Genomic DNA, 27,176 nt, shown 5'->3' on the forward strand with positions numbered 1-27,176 from the left:
AGCAAGATTTAGCCCTTAAAACAGAATATGCAATGCATGGCCCATTATGTTCTGCACAAGTCATTTTCTTGCTTTATATGAAATACCACCAGGCAACATACTTTAGTGCTGTAGGAACTGCTGGTATATATGGGGGTGCTGGGATTAGGAGTCCCTGTCTCCTACTTAAGCAGTGATTTTTCTTCATAAAGAATCAATTGCTTGTTCATTGATGTCTGGTAGGGACATATGAGACTCTGGACACAGTGAGATCATAAATTAATACAACACACTCATTACTTTTCCTTATGCAATTCAGCTCGCTTTAAAGAAAGCTAGAAAATAAAGTTACCTGAAATGGGAGCCGTGACTGTTGGCTGAATAGGATAGGCTTGCTGGACGAATGGCTTTACACTGGAATAAACAGTTACACAAAATCACATAGTACAAAATTCACAATTCATTTACTTACAGTGAAGGGAAATATATGATTATAATCTTTCTGCACACAGATGTCTCTTTCCTAGTAAGCCTATTGAAAAGATAGTTAGCAAACAGGTAGCAAGGAAAGGTCATCCCAAATTTAAAACACTGAGTCTGATTCATGTTAGTGAACCTCTATAGCCCAAGGCTGTCACATGAGCCTCCACTGTGTGCTGATTGGGCTGCAAGCTGACTTAGGGTATGTCTACACTACCCCGCTAGTTCGAACTAGCGGGGTAATGTATGCATACCGAACTTGCTAATGAAGCCCGGGATTTGAATTTCCCGGGCTTCATTAGCATAAAGCCGGCGCCGCCATTTTTAAAAGCCGGCTAGTGCGAACCCCGTACCGCGCGGCTACACGCGGCACGGGCTAGATAGTTCGAACTACGTAGCCATTCCGAACTATCTGTACTCCTCGTGGAACGGCTAGTGCGAACCCCGTGCCGCGCGGCTACACGCGGCACGGGCTAGATAGTTCGAACTACGTGGAACGAGGAGTACAGATAGTTCGGAATGGCTACGTAGTTCGAACTATCTAGCCCGTGCCGCGTGTAGCCGCGCGGCACGGGGTTCGCACTAGCCGGCTTTTAAAAATGGCGGCGCCGGCTTTATGCTAATGAAGCCCGGGAAATTCAAATCCTGGGCTTCATTAGCAAGTTCGGTATGCATACATTACCCCGCTAGTTCGAACTAGCGGGGTAGTGTAGACATACCCTTATATAGTAGGGAAAAATAATGCCCTCAACTGCAGGAATTATTGGATAACATTCTCTAATACACATGATGTAGGAAGTCAGCCTAGATCAAAATGATTGCTTCTGGCCTTCTATGAATCCAAAGTCCAATGAATCCAACAGACAGACACCTTGGGCATGTCTACACTGCGGAGTTATTTAGAAAGAACTCCCCTTATTTTGAAATAACAAAGCGAACATCCATACAGCAAGCCTGTTATTTTGAAATTATTTTGAAATAGTGGGCTTGTTATTTTGAAATAACAACCCCTGCTTGTGATGAGGAGTATTTCAATACTATTTCAAAATTTTTATTTCAAAATAGCGTTAGTGTGGACACTCAGCTGCTGCTATTTTGAAATAATTGGCCTCCAGAGGCCTCTCACAGCGGTCCCTGTGACCACGCTGGGTACACACCAGACAACTCCACTGCTCCCCTTCTCCTATACTCTTTAAAGCTTCAAGCAGAAGGAAAAGGGCTTGTGGCACCATACCAGCCCCGGGCCACACAGAGGCACCCTTTAGTCCAGCCATGAGTGATCTCAGAATTTCCTCTGAGCCCCCCAAACCTGAAACACAAGGTGCACTTAGGGAAAAAGCACACCTGCAGCCACTTCTGAAGCCCCTGGTTGGGGCAAAAGAGGGCACCGGCCTGGACTGGTGCGGATATTCTGGATCTCATCAAGGTCTGGGGCAAGGAGATAAACCTCCAGGATCTCCGCACCAAATGCCAAAATGCAGATGTATATGGACAGATGGTGCCTGCCTGGCCCAGAAAGGGCACAGACATACCCTAGACCAAGTGCAGATGAAAATTAAAGAACTGTGTAGGCAACAGATGGTCTTGCTCAAAGCACACTGCCACCATCTGAACTGAGATCTTTGGGGTCAGCTCAGAGATTAATGCTAGGCTTCATGCACTGTGTCTCTTGGGATGACTGCTCTTGTCACTTTTCTTCACAGCTGGGCCAGCTGTGAGCGTGGCATATCCACCATCTCCTGTGCCAGCCTTCCAACTCCGCGAGAGCAGCAGGCGAAGGCGACCCCATGACATCCTGGTGTGGGAACACCTCAAATGCCTCCATTCCTTGAACTGCAACTTCGAGGAGGAGCGCCAGGAACATTGGGCTGACCAGGAGCAGAGGTGGACGATCTGGGAGCACAGGGCCACATGCTCCTCAATCATCACCCCTCTGCACCTGCCCCCTAATTCCCTGCACAAGTCCCCACACCTCCTCTCCCCCAAACTCCCAGCACCTACCCCTGCACACACCCCTGTGCTTCTCGTCCTAGCTCCCTCAGGGGCTGCTGAGGCAGTTAGACCTCCCAGGCAGTTGAAGTGTCCCATGGTACCTGAGGTAGGTGCCAGTCCCAGTCCCATTCCTGAGCCCCTCCTCCCAGTTTCTTTCCCCAGTCTCTCCCCTGTTGTATATTCCCCCAATAAAAATTTCTGTGGTGTTTTCAAACAAAAAGGTCTTCTTTATTTGCTCTGTAGGGGAGGGGGCAAAGGTAGAAAGGGAGGGGTGGAGGATTAGAGGCACACAGAGACAATGCAGAGGCTCCTTGTGGAGAGATTGTGGGAAAGTCTCACAAGTGGCCTTGGCTGAAACTCTCCCTCAAGATCTCCCAGATGAGCACAGCCCCCTGATGGGCTTGCCAAATGGCACTGGTGCCCGGCTGCTCAAAAGTCCTGGCCAGCTACTCAACCTCTGCCCCCCACTCTGGCAGGAAAGTCTCCCCCCTTGTTCTCACAGATGTTGTGGAGCACACAGCAGGTCACCACACCTGGGGATGTTCCAGTCACCAAGGTCCAGGCGGGTGAGGAGAATCTGGAACCTCCCATTGAGGTGGCTGATGGCAGCCTCCACAACTATGTGGCACTTGCTGAACTTGGTGTTGAAAGTCTCTTTAGTGCAGTCCAGGCTTCCCATGTAGGGGGAGCAAGGGATAGACTGTGTCACCCAGGATGTGTGTGGTCGAGGAAAAATGTGCGAGCATGCATCCTTTAGAAGAAGCTCAAGTTCATGAAGATGTGGGCGTCTTGCAACTTCCCCCACCACCCGACGTAAAAGTCTGTGAACTGGCCTCTGTGGTCCACAAGGACCTGCAGCATGATAAAAAAGTACCCCTTCCTATTGATATAGTCAGAGACCTGGTGGTAGGGGGCCAGGATGGGAATGTGAGTGTCTAAACCCCCTCCCCCCCACACACACACAGACACAGTTGGGAGAGCCCATGGCAGCAAAGCCAGTGATGATGGGGGTCAACGTTGCCCAGCGTGATGACCCTCTGTAGCAGTATGGCGTTGATGGCCTTCACCACCTATAAAATCATAGGAACATAGAATCAGAGGGTTGCATGAGCCTTTGGAAGGTCACCACATTCAACCCCATTCCCAAAGCAGGACCAACCCCAACTAAACCATATTAGCCAGGGCTTTGTCAAGCCAGGACTCAGAAACCTCTAGGGATGGAGATTCCACCACTTCACTAGGTAAACCATTCCAGAGCTTCACCACCCTCCTAGGGAAATAGTAAGAGAGACAAACCTGCATGAGTATGGCCCGACCATCCATTTTCCCACGCCAAACAGGTTTCCAAGGGAGCAATAAGTGCCAGTGTGGCAAGCTTCCAAAGTGCGATGGCAATGCGCTTCTGTAGGGGATTGACGTGTCTCATGCAGCTCCAGGAAGGTGGCCTTCCGCATGCGGAAGTTCTAGAGCCACTGCTGGTCGTTCCACCACTGCATGAGCTCCAGCTCCATAGTGTCAGTGCTGAGGTATCCACATGGGCAGACAGAGCACACAGCGTGAGTTGGCTGTCCCTCAAGGGGGCAGGCAGTGGAAAAGAGGAGTGTGAGACACAGCTGTAGAGAGGAGCCCCTTTAAATACAAGTCTCATCTCGCCTCAGGCAGCAGCTACAGGAAGTGACTGCTCTCCTGATGCCCTCCCTGGAGTGCTTCCAGGGGTTTTAAATGCGATTCAGGCACCATCAGTGTGGATGCTCCATTTCTATATAAATCTGTGCTATTTCGATGGGGACTTGTAGTGTGGACACGCTATTTCAAAATAGTTATTTTTGGGAGTTGTTATTTTGAAATAATCTCGTAGTAGTGTAGACATAGCCCTACTGACTTCAGTAAGCTTTGGATAAGGCCTAGAAAGGGAGCTGAGAGGAGGTACTCCTCAGATCACACTTTCCAGTAGAGCTAGGGCTCAATTTGTCAGATTTACAAGGCTCTTCACTTCATGATGTTGCTGTTCCCAAGGTGCCATGCAATTTCACACACGCCTGACCTGAACCAGGCTTTTCATCTAGTTCTGGCTCACATGCGAAGTTGTCATTCCCTGCCTCCCTCCATGTGCTGTATGTATTAAAATGAGTGAGAAGATTTGTGTTGGAAATACACATATACATTTTCACAACACTGTCATACACTTGCTTTATGGTGCAATTATGTACCATCAAAGGGAGAAAGGGATGAGAATTATTGTCTCCAGCTGATATTCAGCTTCTGCCTTAAGGAATGTTATCTCTTGTATCATTTTAACAGGAGCTATTGTAACTGTAAAGATTCATATAATTGTCTAATCTTCTATTTTAATCTTGTTAAGTATTTTCCTGAATAATATCCTCTGGCAATGAATTCCACTATACTGCACATAAAATCATTCTTATTTTTCAGACTTACTCTTGTGAGGATCCCGGCTGCCCTGTTTGTATCATTCCTGGCCAAAACTAGAAGGGGTAGGGAGAAAAACAACTTTGTAATTGCCTTCTTTGTAGAATAATTGTGTATATTTATACTCAAAATTATTCATTTTGTAAACACGGATGTAAGTACAATTTATGCATAAATCCATTGATCTAGTCTTTATTTCCTACTGATCATTGTTAGGAAACAAACTTTTTATTGGCATCTGTTAACAACTTACCCCAGGTGCACCAGGAAATGTAGGACGGGGAATTCCTGGCAGGCCCAACTTGTTGTGGATAGCAGTAGCTGATACTATCTGAGCTGATGACATTGCTGCCATGTGCTGGAGTGCTTTGTCCTTCGCAGTCTGATCCTTTAACATGACAATGATATGGATTGTTAAAACATTTGGGACCACAAATACTGTTAAATAACTGCAGCTACAAGCACGTAAGCCAAACTTAAAAGGCCACAGAAAACAAAAAATAGAAAACCATGCAGAAAAATATAGCATGAAAGTGAAATTACACTCCCATTTCCTCAAAGCAAAAATCTCCTCTCAGAGATGCCTGGAAGAGCTGAGCTCTCTCAGTCTGCTCTCCTGACATGCAGCAGGCAATTCAGGAAGAGCAAATTGTTCCCCATGTTCTGCAAATTGAATCCATGTAGGCACATCCTTTGCAAATGCAGCGCTTCACTGACTTCATCTAAGTTTTGCCTTCAGTAGAAGTCTCCCTGTATGGTTCTGATTGCAGAACTGGGACCTATGAGAGCTGAGCTTGACCATGCGGATCTGAGAGAATTTGCCCTTAATAATGAAAACTTTTAAGGTGAACATAGAATTATATGTTTACAAATATTAAATATTCTGGTTTCATATGTGTGTGTGTGTGTGTGTGTGTGTGTGTGTGTGTGTATATTCAAACAAGGAAATGCATTCTTTGACTTCCAATTTCCATTAATATTTTACAGTGCTTCCAAAACAATAGCAACAACAAAACCCCCTGCTCTCAAACACAAAAACCTGGCTTTTTATAAAAACTGTCTGATTATAGATTCAGGCAAGTGGATATATTAGAACAGTAAAAATAGGCACACACTAAATTGTGTTACTCTATGGCCAGGTCATGATTCTTCATGTGTAAATATTGTATTAATAAATGCTAATGTTTAGATCCATGGCTTACAGTGAAGGAACACAAGCAATCATAGGCAAGTTCATTTTTACAAGCAAACTACCATGCATGCTGGCAAGGGATGCATGCTTTTATATATGGTACATGAAGTTGCATACATGTTCCCTCTAAAGCTTATATGTAGTAGTATTAAAGGTGAGCAGTTTCTTCCTTTGAATAGCTCTTTTAGAAACAGCATAGGCTGAGAATACAGTAAAAGCTAGCCAAAAAATCTGCCAAGCACAGCTAATGTACATAATACTGGTTTAGTTAAAATACTTACCATGCTTGTTACCTGGATACAACAACAAACAGTTTGTTAAAATGCTTGTGTATAACAGAAGGTTTTACGTAAAATACTTTGCGAGAGACAAAAGAAGAGCAGTTTGCTCAGTATTACATATAAGGGACAAACAAATTAATTTTCACCTAGGGTCTGATTCATCAAAAGATAAAAAAGGGGGAAAAAAACACAGGAAAATGTGCCCATCTCCACGGCAGAGAGCAGCAGACCTTGGGTGGCAGGTATCGACCATTCAGCATGTTTCTATGGCTTAGGTGGGATACATGGAAGCACCTCTCTGTATTTTGGCCTCTGTGGTTTATAAGAAACCTTACAGCAGAGGGAGCAGGGGAACAGCTACTCTCAGCAGCATTCTCCCTTCCACATCCTGCAGGCTGAAGGACAGAAATTGAATCAAATGTTAATGCTTCTTGAAGCAGCATAAACTCCTATGGACCCATCCACAACTGCTCCTGCTCAGGCACGGGGGATACAATGCAAGATAAGAGCCACATGGCTCCCATAAAACCAAGCTGACAGGGAGAAATGCACAATGGAGCAGCCATTCAGGGACTCTGAGGCCCGGAGGTCTTAGGGGATGACTCCTTTAACGGTTCTGCACTCTGAGACGGAATCTCCATAACTGAAACCTCTATTAAGATATAATATGGCCTTCAGGCAACATGTGGGATCTCTGACTTGATGAATACAGATTAAGGGTATGTCTACACTGCAGACCTATTTCGGGATACTGAAAGCTAATCTGTATCTATTGAAGCAGCCCATTTCTAAGTAGATTTCAAAATAACGGGTGGCTTATTCTGACATCCTATTGACCCTCGTTCTACGAGGGTTAAGGAGAATTTTGGAATAGCAAAGTATTTTGAAATTTGGCACTGTGTAGACAGCACCAAATTATTAAATAAACTATTTCGAAATAGCATTAAAATAAGCTATGCAATTTGCATAGTACAAATTGCATCGCTTATTTTGAGTTAAGAGTGCTGTGTAGATGCATCCTTAGGGTCCAATCCTGCAGCTTTTACTCAGGTAAAACTTCACAGAAATTCTGAAGTTAGTTAATTTGAAAGCATAAACAATTACCTTCAGAGCCCCCTCTCTGAATATGATACCTCCACTGACTACCCATAAAGAGTGAAGCCAATTCATGGGCTTCTTCCTGAGTTCCCAAATATAAACATTGCTCTGCTGCAATATGGAATTAAGGAGTTAAATATTCAAATGCTCTCTTTGGGATCTTGGCATTGCTCAAACTCATGATTAATTATATTCTTACAGAAAAAAGAAAGCCTTTAAAAATTTAAATTTTCCTATAGGAGTTGCAATTCAGAAAGACAAATCCAAAAATAGCATCTGTGATTTACCTTTACTACTGATATGTCTGACACTCAGAAGTTGCAGAAATTGTCATAGGAGAGCATACTTGTTTAAGTTACTGTGGGAGAACAAGAAGGGTTTTTTTTAAACATCTGATTGCAAAGAACTGAGGGTATGTCTACACTACCCTCCTAGTTCGAAGTAGGAGGGTAATGTAGGCATACCGCACTTGCAAATGAAGCCTGGGATTTGAATTTCCTGGGCTTCATTTGCATAAGCGGGGAGCCGCCATTTTTAAAACCCCGCTGGTTCGAACCCCGTGCAGCGCGGCTACACGGGGCACGAACTAGGTAGTTCGAACTAGGCTTCCTCCTCGTGAACTAGTGCGGTAGTGTAGACATACCCTGAGTGTGTGTGTGTGTGTGTATATTACTAATATAATGTATTTGTTGCTATGTGCATTTAAACATGCTGCATGTCATCCTAGAGGTACCTGCATTTCTGTAATAGCAGTGTATTTCAGTCTCTTTGAGTGGTTACATGTTGAATTCTGCAAAGCTGAATGAAGACAAGTTCAGAACTGGCAATGCAAGAATAGCCCTGACAGCAAATGTCTCTCAGATTTATAAACATCTATATACGTTTTTCAGCTGGTTTCAATGAAGCCCCACCAAAAACATCAGCTGAGAGTCTGACCTTATTTTAGGATTCTGAGTTTCTGATCTTGCATAGTTTTTTAGACAATCAGAAAGAGTTTTTTTCAGAGTTAAAAAGTTGTCTTGCTTAACTTCTCTTTCATTTCAAATCAAACATAAGTAGATATGAGGTTCCGATTTCTATCAGTCCTGAGCGCATATAGCTCCAGCAGAAGTCAGTGACAGTTGCGGCTGATTGACATCTGTAAAACTGGGCCCACAATACTAGTCTTCCAAAAATCTGAAAGAAATCTCCATTTAAGGTTCATTTTTCGCTTGGATTAGAAGATGAAGTACCTGCCATATTTACCGTAGCTCCCTTAAAATAAATTAAAAATGACAGCAGCATGTATAGCCGCATCAATCCTACATAATCAATACAAAAGCGATCACTTTGTCCACCAATGAAATGCAGACACTTCTGGGGTGAAACACAATAACTGACCAATAATACATAGCAACATTCAGAACGTGTGGGCAGCAAATGAAGAATATTTTATCCAATTAAAATTGCAGCGGGAATTTAGGCAGCCAGATTACAATAATTACCCAAATTGTAATTTGGCCACCTGCTTACTGTAACAGAGAATGCAATGGGATCTTTAATGACCACAAGGAGTCAGGATATTAATTTTACTTCTTATCAGAGTTCCTCAGCCTTGGTCTACACTAGGGAGTCATTTTGAAATAACAAGTGGAGCGTCCACCCTACCAAGCCCATTATTTTGAAATAAGGGGCTGGTTATTTCAAAAATTACTCGTGCTTTCCACAAGGAATAATGCTTATTTCAAAATAGTTATTACAAAATAGCGGTAGTGTGGATGCTCCACTGCTGCTATTTCAAAATAACCACTCCCCACAGTAATTTGAACTAATTACTACCCACTGCTTTCCGGGGCTCTAGGTCTAGGTAGTGCATCCACATGAAAGGATCCTGGCCTAGACTAATTTTAAGGCTTCCCTGTAGTGTGGACATGCTATTTTGAAATAGTTATTTCAGGAGTTATTATTTCAAAATAAATTATTTCAAAATAAGTTCCTCGTGTAGACATGTCCTGTGTTATCCTGATGCATACTTTTGGAACAGCCTTCCTGAAGTCACACTGGAGTAAATCGGAGTAGGATTTGGCCCAGAATATCCAGCATGATGGTTTTTTTCAAGTGCTATGCCAATATATTGGTTCAGCATAGATTCAGAAGAAGAGGGTCTCCCTATTGCATCATTAACATTAATTCCTGCAGCAGCTGAAGGTATTTCTTAGATGATTCCCATCTAGTACTGACCTGGCCTGACCTCACTTAACTTAGGAGCTCTGATAGGATTGTTGCTCTAGTAAGACACTGAAGTAAATAATGGATTTCAGTTTTAAAAATCCCTTCATCCTTTTCTCCCATTACCAAATTTTTGTATTTTGTGATATATTGTTAGAAGCACTAGACTAGACTTAGAGCTCAGTCATTGTAGTAAAAAACTGGAATTCTACTGAAATCACCGGATTTTCCAGTGAGTTCGGAATTGCACTTTGTAGTGACTCTCTCCAACTTGCAGACACTTCTTGGGTGAGCATAGGCTCTCTCCAACTTGCAGCTGTATATCTTTTGAGAGATTGTAAATATACCCACAAGAGGTAAATTGTCTGAATCTAACATAAATGGATTATACAACTTTTAATTAATCAGACCCCCGAGGTTTATGTTACACAGATCATTTTTGGAATGTGGATCACTGTCACATTAGCACAGAATAACTCCCCAGACTCATCCATTTTACATCCAAATCACAAATTTAAATAAGTTAAAAGAAACATAGGGTAAAACATATTTTACATAACCAGCATGTTAGGATTTTTGCTTGGCTTTCTTTTAATCCAACGTAAACAGCAGAATAACCAATCAGTTTAAGCTAGTTCTACTAAAAGAAAAAAAATCTGTTATCCTAGCAGGAAAATTGGGCTTTCAATACCACACTGACTAGGTGGAGTTTGAAACAAGAAATCTAAGACACAAGAAAATCAAGGGCAACAATAGATCATGTAATTTCAAAAAGCCGTAAAACCTATCAAATGATTTTTTTAAAGACAAAACTTTTCTTGTAGGAGAAAAATATGATGTGGTGAAGAAGAAACAGCAATTTGCTCACAAATGGATTTTACTGTATAACATAAGACACTGACACAAAATAGTTTCCTAATAAGTAATTTTGCAGATGTTATTTCTGCTCATATATTGTATTGATTCAAATAACCTTTGCAATTATTAGCTGTAGCTCAAAAAAGATAAACAAATCGTGAAACTATACAATTGTTCTGGACAAAAGATAGAGAGCACTTGAATGTTTCTAGCCCTGCTCTCCAATTTGCTTATTATTAGAGAAGACAGTAGTAAATACAAAAGCTGGCTATTTCAGCCAGGCAATAGCTAATGCCAAGAAGAGAATGCGCATTCAAAGCTGTCCCAACTTGCTGCCTAATGAGTAGCAATTAATCCATCTTATTGTATTTCAAAATGCTGAAGACTCCATTCACATCAAAGGGAATTTTTCAAGGCTTTTATCATTGTTCATTTAAAAAGTATAGAGCTATCTTTAGCATTCTATAATTGTCAACAATATTTTTTATCCCTCAATGTGGAATGTAGAATAATGGATTTTAAAACATGTAATACGTGTGAACTGTAGGCATTTTAATGTTTCTTTTTTGCTTCTCTTTAATTAAGCTAATAGCATGAGGGAATATCTAAAATCAAAGTCAAAGACTGGAGTCGATTCTGGGGTATAGATTTTGGTTTGGATTCTGTATTCTTGCTCTTTATTTAAGCAGAACTCCCACTGGTTTCAGTAGTAGTTTTTCTTGAATGTGGAGTGAAGGTTCAGGCACCATTATCAAGGAGAATGGAAAGCATAATTTTTACCTGATAAAGTTGTTTCTGCATTTCAGATAAACCAGTCCAGAAAAATAGGTTGCAGCATTTCCTGCCTGAGAGGAACCATTACCAGGTTTGTGTCCTGTAAACAGTGTCACTGTTCTCCTACTCTTTCTTGCCTCTTTCTCCAGGAAACGTCCATAAACTTAGAAACATTTTAAGGATGGAGGAGGAGAAGCTAAGAGCCCTAAACAAACACCCAATGACAGAATCTGAACTTCTGGCCTAACAGAAATAGGATGCACTGTCCCTGCGCGGGAGAGATCTGTGGGACACTCCAGATTGGTGTATTTGAGATGCAGGTAAAATTTTCCTGCATGCTAAGATCCACCAATCCACAGTGATTGTTGGCAGAGTGCCTGGTAAAATATTTAAGTATTACTGAACCCTCAGAAATACTTTCCATGAGGCTTTCCTCTCTCTACTCAGGAAGACGATGCTGGCAAATAGCCTTTACAAGGTCTGAAATATCATCTGTCAGGTAAGCTTCAACACCATACCAGCCAATTCCAAGAGCAACCAAGGTGTTGCAATCTTTCCATCCATTTCTATGATACTAGCAAAGGATGAACCCTTACTGGACACCTTATATTCCATTGCAAGAGTGTAAAGTACTCTCCCTGTCACTGTCTGGATTCAGGCAACAGATAGGTAAGGACAGTGCCCAAAAGTCCAATACATTGATTATACGCCAAGAAAATTATTAGCAACGAGTGGGCCAGAGCCTTGGCCAGTGAATCCACTACTGCAGAGTTACATAAGCCTGACACTCTGGATCTTAGATGTCTACTTTAGACACCAAATCAGAAAGATAAGGTGTTAGGATTGCCAGGTGTCTGGTTTTGAACCAGACAGTCCAGTACTTGAGCTTTCTGTTCAGGAAACAAATTGAAAAATATAAATGAGAAAATACAAATGTCCTGTATTTTCTAAATAAGATGTAATGTAGATTGTGATGGAATGTCAAGTGTGTCCGGTATTTTTGTTGAAACCATCTGGCAACCCTAGAAGGTATATGAGACATTTCTAGGAGAAATAATAGAAATATACAATCCCTCAGCCCCCCCCCCCCCCCAGTAATAATGGGGGGATTTTTAACTTAAAAGGTTAATGGTGATAAGACACACACCACAGTCAATCCTAATAACTATGGGAAAGGAATGCATGGGAAAGAACAGGTTAAAGAATATTTATATAAGTTGGATGCAGTCAAGTCAGCAAGGACTGCTGAAATTCATTTGAGGGTACTTAAGGAATTAGCAGAAGCAATCTTGGAGCAGTTAGCAATTATCTTTGAGAACTCCTTGAGGATGGGCAAAGTCCAGAATACTCAAGAAGGGCAAACACAGTACCTAATTATAGAAAGAGGAACAATGAAAACCAGGAGAATTACAGACTTATCAGTTTAACTCTGATAGCTAGAAAGATACTGGAACAAATTATTAAAAACTCAGTTTGTGAACATCTGGAAGACAATAGAGTTATGAGGAATAGCCAGAGTGGATTTGTCAAGAACAAATCATGCCAAAACAATCTTTTTTGGTTCTTTTACAGGATTACTGGCATAAAGAACAATGTGGAGTGCAGGGGGAAGCCATAGAAATAATACGTCTTTATTTTATAGATATGCTATATCTTGACACAATGCCACAAGACAGTCTCCTGAGCAAACTAGGGAAATGTGGTCTAGATGAAATTAAAAAAAAGGTAAGTAGATAAATGGTTGAAAGCTCATATTCATAGTTTACTTTCAGAATGGGATGGTATATCTTGTGGGATTCCCTGGGGTTCAGTCCTGTGTCTGAAATATTTTCATTAATGATTAGGGTTGCCAGATAGTTTAACCAAAAATACTGAGCCCCCGCCCCGCCCCCCCAAAAAAAACCTGCAGGGAAAAAAATTCTGTTGAGAAAAAAGTTGTTGAGGAAAAAACAGGACCCCGAGAGTTAAGCAAACAAATAAAATAAAAATAAATATATATAAATTTTTTAAACAGCGTGGCCCCTTTAAAAATGCTTTTGAGGCTTTTTGGCCCTAACAGACTGCTGGCGTCTGTCCGCCATCTTGTCTCCCTGCTCCGGGCCTGACAGCTTCCCTGCGGAACCAGGTAAGCACCCGAGATTTTTGCCTCCTGGCCAGGAAAAAAATCAGAAAATACCAGACATTTTAGGTGTCTGGTATTTTCTGATTTTTTTTACCGGACAAGAGGCGAAAATACCGGACTGTCCTGGTCAATACCGGACACCTGGCAACCCTATTAATGATGCAGATGACACCAACCTGGGAAGGGTTATAAGCACGTTGAAGTGGAATTCAAAATGATCTTGATAAATTGGAGATTAAGTTCAATTCATCAAGATGAAATTCTATAAAGACAAGTGAAAAGTACTTTACTTAGGATGCAAAAAGCCAGCATACAACTACAAGATGGCTAGAATTTAATTTTAGTATTGCTGAAAAGAATCTGGGGATTAGAATGGCCACAAACTGACTATGAATCAATAATGTGATGCAGTTGTGAAAAAGGCTAATATTCTGGGGGACATTAACAGAAATGCAATATGTTGGACACATGAGGGAATTGCCTCACTCAACTCTGTACTGCTGAGACTTCAGCTGGAGTACAACCTCCAGTTCCAGGCACTCCACTTAAGAAAATATGTGGACAAACTGGAGAAAGTCCAAAAGAGAACAACAAAAACGATTAGCATGTCTAGAAACCCCTCACCCATAGAACCCCTCATCCCTCACCTCTCACCACTGAGACAAGAAAGAAAATGGTATGTTTAGTTTTGAGAAAAGATAACGGAGGGTATGTCTACACTACCACCCTAGTTCAAACTAGGGTGGTAATGTAGGCAACCAGAGTTGCAAATGAAGCCCAGGATTTGAATTTCCCGGGCTTCATTTGCATCTTGCCGGGTGCCGCCATTTTTAAATGTCCGCTAGTGCGGACTCCGTGCCGCGAAGCTACATGCGGCACGGACTAGGTAGTTCAGACTAGGCTTCCTATTCCGAACTACCATTACTCCTCGTTTCACATTTCACGAGGAGTAACGGTAGTTCGGAATAGGAAGCCTAGTCCGTGCCGCGTGTAGCCGCGTGGCATGGAGTCCGCACTAGCGGACATTTAAAAATGGCGGCGCCCGGCAAGATGCAAATGAAGGCCGGGAAATTCAAATCCCGGGCTTCATTTGCAACTCTGGTTGCCTACATTACCACCCTAGTTCGAACTAGGGTGGTAGTGTAGACATACCCAGAGAGACTTAATAACAGTCTTCAAATACATTAAAAGCTGTTATAAAAAGAGGAAGTGAGTTTTTGTTCTCCACATTCACTGAATTTAGAACAAGAACTAATGGACTTAATCTGCAGCAAAGGATATTTAGGTTAGATATTAGGAAAATGTTTCTGACTATAAGGATAGTTATAGTTTAGCTCTCCAAGGGAGGTTATGGAATCTCCATCACTGGAGGTGTTTAAGAACAGGCTGGACAAGCATTAATCTGGGATGCTCTAGGTTTACTTGGTCCTGCCACAGCACAAAAGGCTGGATTTGATGACAACTTGAGATCCCTTCCAGCACGATTTTATTTCCTGGTTTTCATTTCAGCCCCAATGCCTATAGGAATAGCAATAAAGCTACTGGGCAGCAGACCCTCAACATGCTACCAGATTTTTGCAAGGGAGTTTTGTAAGTGGAAGCATGTTTAGGGAATAATCTTGTGTCAAGGAAAGAAAACAGGAGATCTAAGAGATAAACGCCACTGGGCAACTCTGGCTGAATGGGTAATTATGGACAGATAGAAGGGATACTTTGTTGAAAAATGTGATGCTCAGACATAGTGTCTTCACACAGCACACTATATAAAAGTAATCTTTGGCCTTTGCTCAGTGCTGGACTGCTTGATTCACCATTAGCTAAGCTAGTTGGATAATACAGATGTTGAGATTCAGCTTAACTGCATCCCCTTGTTACCCCAGATACTCTGGCACTGTTTGTTTTTCATGTGCTGGCTAATAACCCAAAAGATGATTTTATGTAAGAGAATCTGATTATATAAAATATAGACAACTGATCTTTACTGTAGCATGGACAATGAAATGAAAAATCATGGATGCCAAGAAGTATCCAATTCTTCTTCCACCCCAAACAAGTGATATTTCCTTCAGCTAATTTTCAGCATGTGTTGAGAAGAATGAGTGGTTGGATATAGACATTTAACTGTTGATAAATCAGGTAATTCTACTAATTGAAAATATCTGGAGGAGTGAGAGTTCTTCTAAGATACAAAAGAATCAGTTTCCTCCTCTTTCTGAGAAAGTCGTTTCAGCTGTATGAGTAGGAAGAGCAGTAGATAAGTTCCTCACTGACATTAGAATATTCATATAATCTTCTTCCTCAAAATTTCAGTTCTTCCAATTTTGGGGAGGACAGGAGGAAGAGGGAAGTGGCAGTGACGATTTGTCTAGATATGAATGTGCAGGCAGAGTCGGAGCCATGTTACAGGCACAGAAATGCCATGAGTAAGGGGCCATCTGCTTGGACAGAGTTTTTCCTCTTCCTCTCCTTCTTTTCAATGTGCTGGACACTCTTCTGGACAAGAGAGGAGTCAAACTGTGTCACTTCCTCCTAAAAGTCAGTCATATAGGGAGGACAGTATTCTCAGTACCATATAAATACTTCCCTTGAGGCAGTCAGAGAATAAGCAGAGTCTTGGCTTTGCCTCTTCCCCAAGCATACTTGAGCCCACATGCATTTGTCAGAAGGGACTTGATCACAATTTGCTTCTGGTATCAGTTAATTTCTCCACCATGGAGTACATGGAAAGTAGAGGGAACTGTGACTCTTAGGGATACATTTCCTTCCTTTTGCTTCCCCTTCCACAAGGCTCATTGTGAAAACTGAAATTGCCCTTTTAAAAACTGCTTCATCCTTGCTGTGTAATTCTTCCACAGACTTGAAGCAACTGTCTTCTGTAGAGCTGCAGGGATTGTGAGGCTTGAGTGTGAAGGGAATTCTTAGCAACTGAAGGGTGGCCTAATTTTCACTGGTCCATTGCTTGTTACTTAGCTCAGTTAGAACTGCAACCCATCACTCTGAACTGATGGATCTGAGAGTGTAGAAATTAAAGAAATCATGACACAATAAATTGTTGTACTAGATGTCTGTTCCTTCTTTACACAGCTCCTTAAATAACAGCCTTACCAGGATACTTTTATGATCTCAACTTATGCTAAGTGCCTACTGAAAGTCAACTAGAAAAGGGGACTTTTAAGTCTCGCTGGAGTTGAGTTTTTTGCCTTGCTCTGTGAAAAAGCTTCAGTAGGAGTTGTACAGCAGGTGCAGTAATAAAGAATATTTCTGTTTTTAAAATATTGTCTTTTCAGATTTTAAAGTATGGACAAAAGTGTCACCCCCCCTCCCCAAAGTTTACCAATCACTATGTCCATTTTTTTAGTTAGGTGCCTAGGTCTAGATGTAGACATTTAAACAAGTTTCCTGCTTTTCAAAGCACTCACAGTTTCTACCTAAGTCAATGAGAGCTTTAGGAGCTCAGCACCTCTGCAACTCAGGCCACTTAGTTAGATACTTAAATATGGGTTTGGGTACCAAAATTTAAGCACCCAGTTTTGATTATTTTAGCCTAAATTGCTACTTCTCTCTGTATTATTGCACCCTTGGTTAAAAAGCAGTATGTTTAATGTTTAAGTTCTTCATCAATCCCAACTGCTTAGCCAGTGCAGCTAAAAAGCCAGCCACCACAGCCATACAAGCTTGCCAGCATGCTGCCCACTGCACATCGAAAACCAAATGCTTCCATCAAGTAGGCCTGTTACAAAGCCAGTCTGTTATTTACATATTGCAGTTCCAAAATTGTGGTAAGCGGTCCCAGCACTCACCATTTTGTATTGTGAAATTATTTTCTGAAATATTTTGCTTTTCAGCTAGAACAAAAACATGATTTGTTCTCATACATAGCCCCCATGGCTGCAGGGTGGGGAGAGGGAGAAAGATGGGGGCAACCCACAACAACTCAGCAAAAAGCAGGGGAAAGAAGGTGGGAAAAATAAAAGATTTATAAATTGTTCTGCTTTTTGTAAACAGAATTTTTTTTTACAAAACTCTAAAACCTCCTTGATTTCTAAATAATGTTGGGCAAATGTAACACAAGATCTCCCTTGGAAAATTTGCAAAGATCCTTATTAAACATTTCCAAGAGGTTCCTTTTAGTTTTGGTAGATCTTTCGTGGAAAAATGGGGACAGATATGCTGCATCAAGTTAGATTAAGCAAACATATTAATGTTCCCCAAACATGATTCTGATTGAGACTCTCCAAAAATTAACCACGATAAATATTAATATTTTACTGAGAAATGAATACATCTTCAGGGAATCATGTACAGCAGTTAATTTAAAGTTATATTAGACTGTACTGTGGAAATTTCAGCCTGCAGTTTCCAAAGCAAACTTAATAACTATACTATCTAGTTCTTAAAAAATCTATTTTAAGCATTCTTGAAAGTATTTCAAAAGCACAGATTAAAAGCATTTTGGAATAGAAAAGAAGCATCACAATCCTAATTTCCACTCTGGAAATGTTTTTTTGTGAACAAGCGCACAAAAAAACCTCCTCCCTTTATTTAAATACACTAACAATCTAGCTGTTAAAACACTAATGGGTTAAAAACAATCATGTTTATGTGCTGAGTAGTTACAAGAATAGCTTACTTTATATCTAGATAGTGTTAAAATTTTTAATATGGATGCTAGTGCAGAATCAGAGATTAAACACAAAGAAATGTAAACAGCTACCACATGCAAGAAAACTAGGTTACAAGAATCACAGCACCAGGCATTCACCAATCACCATGGAAAACAGGAAATGAAATGCATAGCAACCACAAGCCCAAAAGCAGAAAAGCGCATACCTTCAGCTTGGAATGAAAATCACGAGATTTCCTTCTGGCAAGAACCTGAATGTGACTAGACACCTGCAGGGTAGGGGAAGGGAGGAAAACAAAGGAAAAGCCTGTAACCATGGAGATGAAAAGCCCCCTACAACTGGGCAAGCCAAACGTACCTTAATGGCGGCTTGAATTTCTCGAACTTTCTTTCTTGCTAAGACCTGTATGTGACTAGACACCTACATTGTTCAGATTTATAAAAAAAAAGAGAGAGAAAAGAAAAAAAAGAAAAAAGAAAAAGAAAAACAAAAAGGAAATCAAATTTAAAATTTCTTTTAAATTACTTGTTTTTTGTGGGGGGAAGTTATTTGCATCTTCAGTAAGTGCTGCTTTTAAAGATACCACATTCCCAGTCACATACCAAATTCTTAGCATCAAGGCTTAACAACACGGGCCATGACTGCAGTGACTTGACTACGGAGAAAAAGTTTAATCTATCCAGTTAAATAGTCTTTTACGGAAAAGACCCAATGACATTGTTCTGAATTGGGTGTGGATCGCTTCCTCTTTTGTAACAAATCCTATAACCCCTAGTACAGACAGCCAAAGAACCTTTACTCATGCAAAGAGTCAATTGGACTTCTTGCATGAGTAAAGCCTAACCATATTTGAGAGGTTTCAGAACCAGGCCCTTGCAGCATTCAGCATTGAACGAGAGACTTTATTTGGCACAGCATCAAGAAATATTACCAATAATTCATCATCTTCTATGATTTCAAATGATTACACCAAGGCTGTGTTTTGAGCTCATTTATACAACTGATAAAATATTGACATCTTATAGACCTTAAGGAAATACAAATGAATACTGCATTTCTTTATAACAGGGATGGGAAACCTTTTTTAGGGTTGGGGGCCACTGACCCACAGAAAAATCAGTGGGTGGCCACACACAAGTGCACAGAAAAAAACCCCTCACTGACATGCTAACGTGGCCCCCACTGAGGAGAAAGACACTCCCCACATTCATTCCTCTTGCATTCCAGAGCCTAAGTTCTCCGGCCCCGCGGTGGAGCAGCCGGGGGGCTTGAGCGCCAGCGCGAGCCCTCAGGGCCAGATCCAGGCAAGCTGGGGGCTGCATCCAGCTCCTGGGTCTAGTTTTTCTGGAAGTTTTGCTTGACTGATGAGAGAGGGATTGGGGGCCACGTTTTGCATTCACATTTTCTCAAGCATGTGTTAAAATGTGTTATGATGATGGTAGTGGATTACATGATAAGAACAGCCATACTGTGTCAGACCGAAGAACCATCTAGCTCACTGTCCAATCTTCCAGCAGTGGCCAGTGCCAGATGCTTCAGAAGGAGTAAACAGAACAGTGTAATTACCAAGTGATTCAGTCCCTGTCATTTCATGTCACCTTCTGGCAGTCAGAAGTCTGGGGACCCCCAGAAGACAGAGCTGACCATATTGGCTAATAGCCAATGCTGGACCTAAACTCCATGACTTCATTTAATTTTGAACCCAGCTTATACTTTTAAATCCTGCCAAATTTTAAGAGCAAGCAATCTAAAACAGAAGCTGAGAGCACAATCAACCTCTAAGAGAGTTGCTCGGCCCAATATGAATTTCTCTAAGCGGCAACAACAATAAAAATGATAGAGAAACTTCTCTACCACAATACCAGGGTTCCCTCTAAGCTGCATGCCTGCATGGCCGTGCACAAAACATTTTAGGCCCGCCCAACTCGCCTGCAGCAGCACTCACAACCATTCACTTTCCTTTTGGACAGAAAGGTGAGTGTGCTGCTGGCGGCCGAGTGGGTTCCGGCGGTGCTGCGTGGTGGCAAGCAGTTGGCCTGCCATACCCCCATTTGCTCCAGCTGGTGCCAGGGTGCACTGAAGCAGTTCCTGCGTGAGCGGCCTTACCGGCCCCAGTTCCAACCACAGCGTGTGGGACACTGCAGCCCAGCCGGGACCAGAGTGGCTGTTTGGCCGGCCCCACCCAGGACCAAAGTTGTCGCACTGTGGGCGGCGACTGGTCATAAGACCGCATCCGGGACCGGAGCCACAGTGTGACATGCGGCAGCTTGTCGGCTGGGACCAGAGCTGCCACATGGTAGGTGGCGACTGGTCATAAGACCCCAGATAGGACTGGAGCTGCAGCGTGGCAGGTGGTGGCTGGTTGGCTGGGACCGGAGTTGCCACGTGGCGGGGGGCAGCTGCTCGGGTGGCCCCAGTTGGAGCCACCACATGGCGAGTGGCAGCTGCTGCTCTCAGTTGGGGCCAGAGTGGCCATGTGATGGGTGGCACTGTCAGGTCTAGGCCCGGAGTCGCTGTGTGTCCCCCAAACCTATCCCCTGGATCTCAGCTGTAGCACCAAGCCAGGTGGCACCCTTACCCCAGGAACAGTTAGCTGGGAGTACTGGGCAGCCCAGCCCTGCTCTCCTTCTTCCCCCATGTGAGCATTTTTGTGGGAGGCCAGACAGCCCAGTCCTGTACCTACCCCCCACAAGAATGGGAAGCCCAGCTCCAGTGTCCCCCCAGCGAGGAGCTGTCACTTCCTCAACCTCTTAGACTCCCATCCTGAGTTCCCCCTGCCCTGAATCCTGTACCCCCTGAGCCACCCCATACCTCCCACCTCCTGTCCCCCAATTTCTGTACCACAGGGTCATGCACCTTGTTAATTAGCCCTTGGTTTGGTATTTTTTCTTATATAACAATTTAAATGTGTATATTTGCGTGTGCGCGCATGCGCATGTGTGTATCCATAATAAAAATTTTGTTAGTAACTGGTGGGTGTCATGGTGGTGCACATCCAAATAAACACACATGATGTCCATGTTGGTGTACAAGACATAACTCACTCCGCTCGTAGATGGGAAATCTTAGAGGGAACACTGCACCATACTATTGGTATTACAGTATCACCTAGAGACATGGCCCCACAGTGCTGAGTGCTGCACAGACACACAGGAAGAGACCGTCCCACCCTTGAACAGGTTTGAATCTAAATAAACCTGACAGATAAAAGGAGGGAGAAAGAAAGGATTAAAAATTTTCACTTAGAAAAATCCTTTTGTTGTGGTACCTTAGAGCAACTTTTGTTTGCAAGGGGAAAAAGTGTACTGTATTGTAATATGTAAACAAATTCTGATTCATGAAGGCCAACTTTATCCAGCTTCTTAATGAAGAAGCCCAGGAACAAGAGTCTGTAGTTTCTCAGACTAGTAAGCAAGTTGATAATTCAACATATATATATAATTTTCACATATGGTAATTTTTGTTCTCAGTTTCTTAGGATGATGGTGTTAAAGGTTACACTGTATGCACCATTCTGCAGTGTTCCACATATGTGTGCGCACATGTATAAATCAACCCCTCCCCATTGATGAAAATGGAGCGAGGCTGATTTGCCCTGGCTGAGGATTTGGTCATGTGCTTTAAACCATTGTGCCAAAACGTGCTGCTAACTGCACCTGTGCAACCTCAAGTTCATGGGGTAAGGATGTTAAATTGCGGTTGCCTAGCTGGTGGATAGGAGTGCTCTGTAGAGTGGCAATGGGGGTTGCTCCCAGAGCTGGCTTGAACCAGACTGACTAGTCCTGGCTCGTGCCAGCTCTGGGAGCCACGCACTCCGCGGCTCTGCATTTTAACTGTAGTACGAGTCAGCAGGATCTTACTACATTTAAAATGCAGAGGTGCAACGTCCTGGACAAGCACGAGCTGGGACTGATCAGCCCTGGCTCAAGCCAAATCCAGAAGCCCATGTCCATTGTGAACAGGGGCTGCTGCTGGAGCAGCCTCTGTTCGTGGTAGCCACAGCTGGGCACGGGTGGGGCTGCTCCGACAGCAACCTCTGTCTGTGTCTGTGGCCAGCCCTGGCTGCCACAAACAGAGCTGGTGCCAGAGCAGCCTCTGTTCATGGTGGACAAGACTCCCTGCTGGGACCCCTGCAGCTTCACAGCAGCTTCCCCTATCCTCCTGCCCCTGCTGCCTCTGGTAGCACCCCAGAGACTGTGCTGGTGTGGAATCAGCTTTTAAATCAGCTCCCCCTAACACCGGCTCCTGTTCCTCCCCCCTTGCTGCCACAGAGGCAGGGGAGGCAGAGGCACAGCACTGGAAACAGCACAAGCACCAGTTCCCCGCTGTGCCCCTGCCTCCCCTGCCTCTTGTGGAGATGGTACTGCTTTTAAGCCAGCTCCCCCCAGAACCGGCTCCTGCTCCCTGCCCCCTTGCTGCCTCTCCCTGATAGAGGCAGCAAGCAGGGGGACGCGACTAGTCGCTCACATCCCCATCATGGGGGTTGCCCAGCTATAATAAAAAAGAACTTGGAGCTTCCTTTACGATGGATTCTTTGTCAATGTGTAGTTTGTTCATTCTCTGTGAATTGCAGTTTCTCTCTTTCCTCATGGCCTTTTTTCTTCCCTTGTAGTTTACATTGCTTCCTAACTGACAAAGAACATTACTGGAGGGAAAATGTCACCCAATTCAACATGCCTTAAATACAAGCATTGGCAGCAGGCCAGCTTTGCTTATGCTGAGTCAGCATTCTTTTTCATCACAGTATACAAGATGCATTGCATGCCTGCAAAAAAGTTTCTCCCTCTTCTTCCTGCTCCCCATAACACACATTGATAAGGAGATCTGGAAGGTGGCGCTCAAGGAAAGGGATGCTGAAATATGCTAACTTTTTCCATACCCATTTAGTAACTTCAACTCAAACTACACGATGATTATGTGTGCATTTGTGAGACAGCTAAACACTGTGGAGATAACAATTCGGGATGTTAAATAGATTATTTTAGTAATCAAGTAGTTGATAAAAATTCTATCGACTTTTGATTACTCAATAGGGGAAGGCAGCCCTACTCAATCCTGGCTTGTACTGGAAACAAACCCCACTGAGGCTCTGTAATTTAAAAGGCAGTAGGAATCAGGCAGCCTGCCCCTGGCTCCTACTGTGTTTTAAATTGCAGAGCTACAGCGGGGTTTTGTTCCCAACCTGGTGTGAGCAGGGATTGAGCTGGGCTGCCTGCCTGACTGGCTCCTAAATTTAGTAGGAGCTGGGCAGGCAGGCAGCCCTGCTTAGTCCCTGCTCGCACAGGGTTGGGGACCAAACCCTTCTGTGGCTCTGCAATTTAAAACATAGTAAGAGCCAGGATGCTCGGTTCCTATTGTCTTTTAAATTGCAGAGCTGCAGCGGGGTTTGATCCCAGTGCAAGCCAGGACTGAGCAGGACTTTCTGCCCAGCCAGCAGAGCCCCTGTCCGTGGGTATCCCAACTCTCCACTGGGACCCCTGCAGACAGGAGCTGCTTTGCAGCAGCAGCCTCCTCTGCCCCCTCCTCCTGCTGCCTCTGATACAGAGGCAGCGGCGGGGGGGGGGGGGGGGAAGGGGAGAATGCAAGTAGTCAATTAACTGACTACTCTCTTAGGTTATGTCTACACTACCCCGCTAGTTCGAACTAGCGGGGGTAATGTAGTCATCCGCACTTGCAAATGAAGCCTGGGATTTGAATTTCCCGGGCTTCATTTGCATGAAGCCAGCCGGCGCCATTTTTAAATGCTGGCTAGTTCGGACTCCGTGCCGCATGGCGACACACGGCACGGACTAGCTAGTTCAGATTAGGCTTCCTAATCCGAACTAGCTGTACACCTCGTTCCATGAGGCGTACAGCTAGTTCGGATTAGAAGTCTAATCCGAACTAGCTAGTCCGTGCCGCGTGTAGCCGTGTGACACGGAGTCCGAACTAGCCAGCATTTAAAAATGGTGCCGGCCAGCTTCATGCAAATGAAGCCCGGGAAATTCAAATCCCGGGCTTCATTTGCATGTGCGGATGACTACATTACCCCCGCTAGTTCGAACTAGCGGGGTAGTGTAGACATACCCTCACATCCCTAATAACAATTAAAGGATCTAGTGGGATATGATAACTGATATGGGATAAGCTTCTGAAAAAGATTAAAGACAGAAGTTTAGGTTGACTTACTTATGACTAAAATCTTACTACAGTTACACAACAGTACCCATCACTCTTATGGAAATAACTCTGTTTCAGCCTGTTGTGACCACTGGCCATGAAGAGGGAGCATGAGTACAACCAGTACTTTGAATGCTCATTACTTATTTATTTTTCATGTTCTAAGCAAGTAACTTTCTTGTTTAGGTGATGTGGCCAGACATCTAATTGTTCCATTACTCACTATATGAAAACAATTGTTAAATTCTGTATTTTCTTTATATGCACGCGATGCAAGAAGTAATATGGCTTATGTTAATAGTTTGTCCTATGAAATGCCCTTTTCACTATGAGGCAATAGCGACATATATAAAGATTAATATGGAATGTCCCCAATAAAGGGTCACTGAAATAATGAACCAAACAAACAATGGATTTTTTAAAAGTACATACTTAATGACAGTGAAATCAATGCATCATCTTATTAGAGCTGAATTGCCGACAGCCACTGCAGCCAAAAAATGCCATTTTTTTGTCATTTGCTGACATGCACACTTTTCAACTGGGTGTTTTACCTGTTTCCTGGTCCGTGTCTTCCCCGTTCTAAGTTTGATGTATCTGGCTATTAATTCATTCCTACCTGAAATGAAAAAGAGTTTACAGTGAGGACCAAACAGCTATCAAACTCCAGGACTTAAAAATAAAAGGTCTACAAATATGAGAATATTCTTATTTTTATATAATCTGATTTTCATTAATAGAAATGGCATTTGTCGATATTTTTATCATTTTCTTTTCCTTCTCTAATCCAGTTCATTACAGAGAAAAAGCACATCTATATAAGTAAAATATAATTCTACTTGATTATTGCAGACACATTAATGGAAACCTCAAGTAGACAATGAAAAGTTGGAGAGAGATGTCCCAGTGGCTGTGCTCCACCTTAATGTGGCTATAATCCCCAATTCCCACTGTTTTAGAAAAGGATTGTCACTTGCACTGGATTTCTCAAATTCCGCTCTGTGGCTTTAGACATTCGCAAAAGCCAATATTTTCAAATGTAAGTCTCTAAGATTGGACATCTAAAGGAGCAGATATTTTCAAAAGGAGTTAATGCCACTAACAGCTTCCAAGCTGAAAATCTGACCTCTCCTTTAGGCCTCCTAATTTTGGAATTCAGGTGTGAACATTGTGACCTTAACAAATTCCATGGACTTGGGGATCCTCTCAAACAACGAACCCAGGGCAAACTGTTCCTTTTGCTCAACTCCTCTGGAAAGTCCTACACATAACACATTTATTTAAGTAGGCCTTTTTTCATCCCCTGGCACCTTCCATTTTAATTTTACATCTTTTTTGGACAATGTCACCTCCAGCAATGAAATACTCTCCATCCCTTTTGTAGTCTGCCTGTGTGTAGACAGATGAATATGCAATTTATGAATGTGAAAAGTGGATCTGCACTCCCTCTGCTCCCCTTCAGTTTGGGTCTGGACATTTTAGAGCTATCTGGAATAAAGAATTATGGTGGTGATGCAAAGTTAGTGATTAAATTACAGGGCCTTAAAGGCCAAACTTCAAAAACCAAATTTGGCATATTTGATACATTAGCCTAAATCTGCAGGGCTTGACAAATAATGTAATCTACTCGCCCGTGGTGAGTAGATTACAACCTGGAAGAGCCAGCGCAAAGTGATCTGTGCATGCACAGAATGATCTGTGCATGCACAGAACAATCTGCGCATGTGCAGAGCGCAGAACTGTGCGAAACCGCGCGGCTAGCGAGTGGGGCTCACCGCCACTTGGCGAGCCTTGTAAATCTGCATACACAAAAATCAACAAAGTGAGCAGTTAGCTGTCCAATCTGAGGCAAAAAGTCATCATTGGGAAAATTGAAAATGGACCCCTGACAGCAATTCTACACTGCACTATGTCAGAAAGGTACATCGTATCTTCATTGAGCATTAGTCCTGTTCTTATGTTCTTGGGTGGGGTGAGCATCCGTCCTGTTTTTACCAGGATTGCTCTATATTTAAGTTGACTTCCAGGTGTCCTGATTTTTTTTTAAAAGGACCAAAATGTCCCATATTTGCACACCCCCTTCTGATCGTTGAGTTCCCCGGTCAGCGCAGTCACAGCAACTTCCTGTTTGTGGCTGATGGTAAAGCATGTGATGTGTAGAGTCAGGCAGGGTGCCAAAGGAGAAACCAAATAGGAGTGTCTTTCCTCCTTGTGCACCCTAAAGAAGGGCGGAAGTCTGCCAGCCTTTAGCCCCGACCGCCAGCACGCCCCTCCCCCCCGGCACTGGAACCCCTTTGTCGAACACCCCCATCGCTGGCTGCAGCCCATTCCCAGGAGGCCTTCCCAGTAGGGCTGAAGCCTTTTGTCACCCCGGTGCTGAAGTCCCGTTCCCACACGGCCCCCACCCGCTGTGGGGCTGAAGCCCTTTCCCTGCCACTCGGATCAACCCTTGTTCCTGGGCAGCACCTGTTGGAGGCAAAAGAGGAGCAAGGGGAGAGTTAAAATGGTTGTTGTTCTCTTTCTCACCTGTTAATTATGTTATTTGGTTCCCTAAACTGTTGGAGTGTTGTCTGTTAACCCCCTACCCCTTCCCTGAGTGAGTGCAGAAGAATGTCTGAGGTAAACAGCAGGAGTAAACAACAATACACACGGCCCCCAGCAGGGAGTGCCCACGGCCCCAAGAGGCCCACAGACTCAGAGGCTGCATGTGGCTGATCCTTAAAGGAGAGAAGGACAGAGACACGGTTGGTTGACCATCAAGTGGAGCCTCCCAGAACGCCCTCTGCTGGGATCACTTGGCCAGCAGACCAGCTTAGGAGTCAACTTGGGAAGATCAAACAACATGAACTGCCTTCTTCTCGCCTTATCATCCAGCCTGGGACTGTAAGGGTACGTCTACACTACAGCGCGAATTCGAACTAACTTAGTTCAAATTAGTTAATTCGAACTAAGCTAATTCGAACTAACGCGTCTAGAAC

General features: G+C 43.3%; 1 protein-coding gene across 6 annotated transcripts in view; it reads right to left on the bottom strand.

Moving 5' to 3' along the window:
• Positions 1–27,176, bottom strand: part of TEAD1 (TEA domain transcription factor 1) — a 299,909-nt gene that overhangs the window by 64,457 nt on the left and 208,276 nt on the right. For 2 of the 6 annotated variants that reach the window (XM_006117420.4, XM_075927869.1), the window contains 6 exons: positions 24,753–24,817; positions 18,397–18,459; positions 18,245–18,307; positions 5,135–5,269; positions 4,891–4,937; positions 332–393 (listed from right to left, as the gene is read on the bottom strand). In XM_006117420.4, coding sequence (XP_006117482.2) covers positions 332–393; positions 4,891–4,937; positions 5,135–5,269; positions 18,245–18,307; positions 18,397–18,459; positions 24,753–24,817 — 435 coding nt within the window. The remainder of the gene's footprint in view (positions 1–331; positions 394–4,890; positions 4,938–5,134; positions 5,270–18,244; positions 18,308–18,396; positions 18,460–24,752; positions 24,818–27,176) is intronic. The other 4 variants (XM_075927867.1, XM_075927870.1, XM_075927868.1 and 1 more) reach the window with 3 other exon arrangements.

Source organism: Pelodiscus sinensis, chromosome 4 (assembly GCF_049634645.1).
Source record: "Pelodiscus sinensis isolate JC-2024 chromosome 4, ASM4963464v1, whole genome shotgun sequence".
Lineage (NCBI taxonomy): Eukaryota > Metazoa > Chordata > Testudines > Trionychidae > Pelodiscus > Pelodiscus sinensis.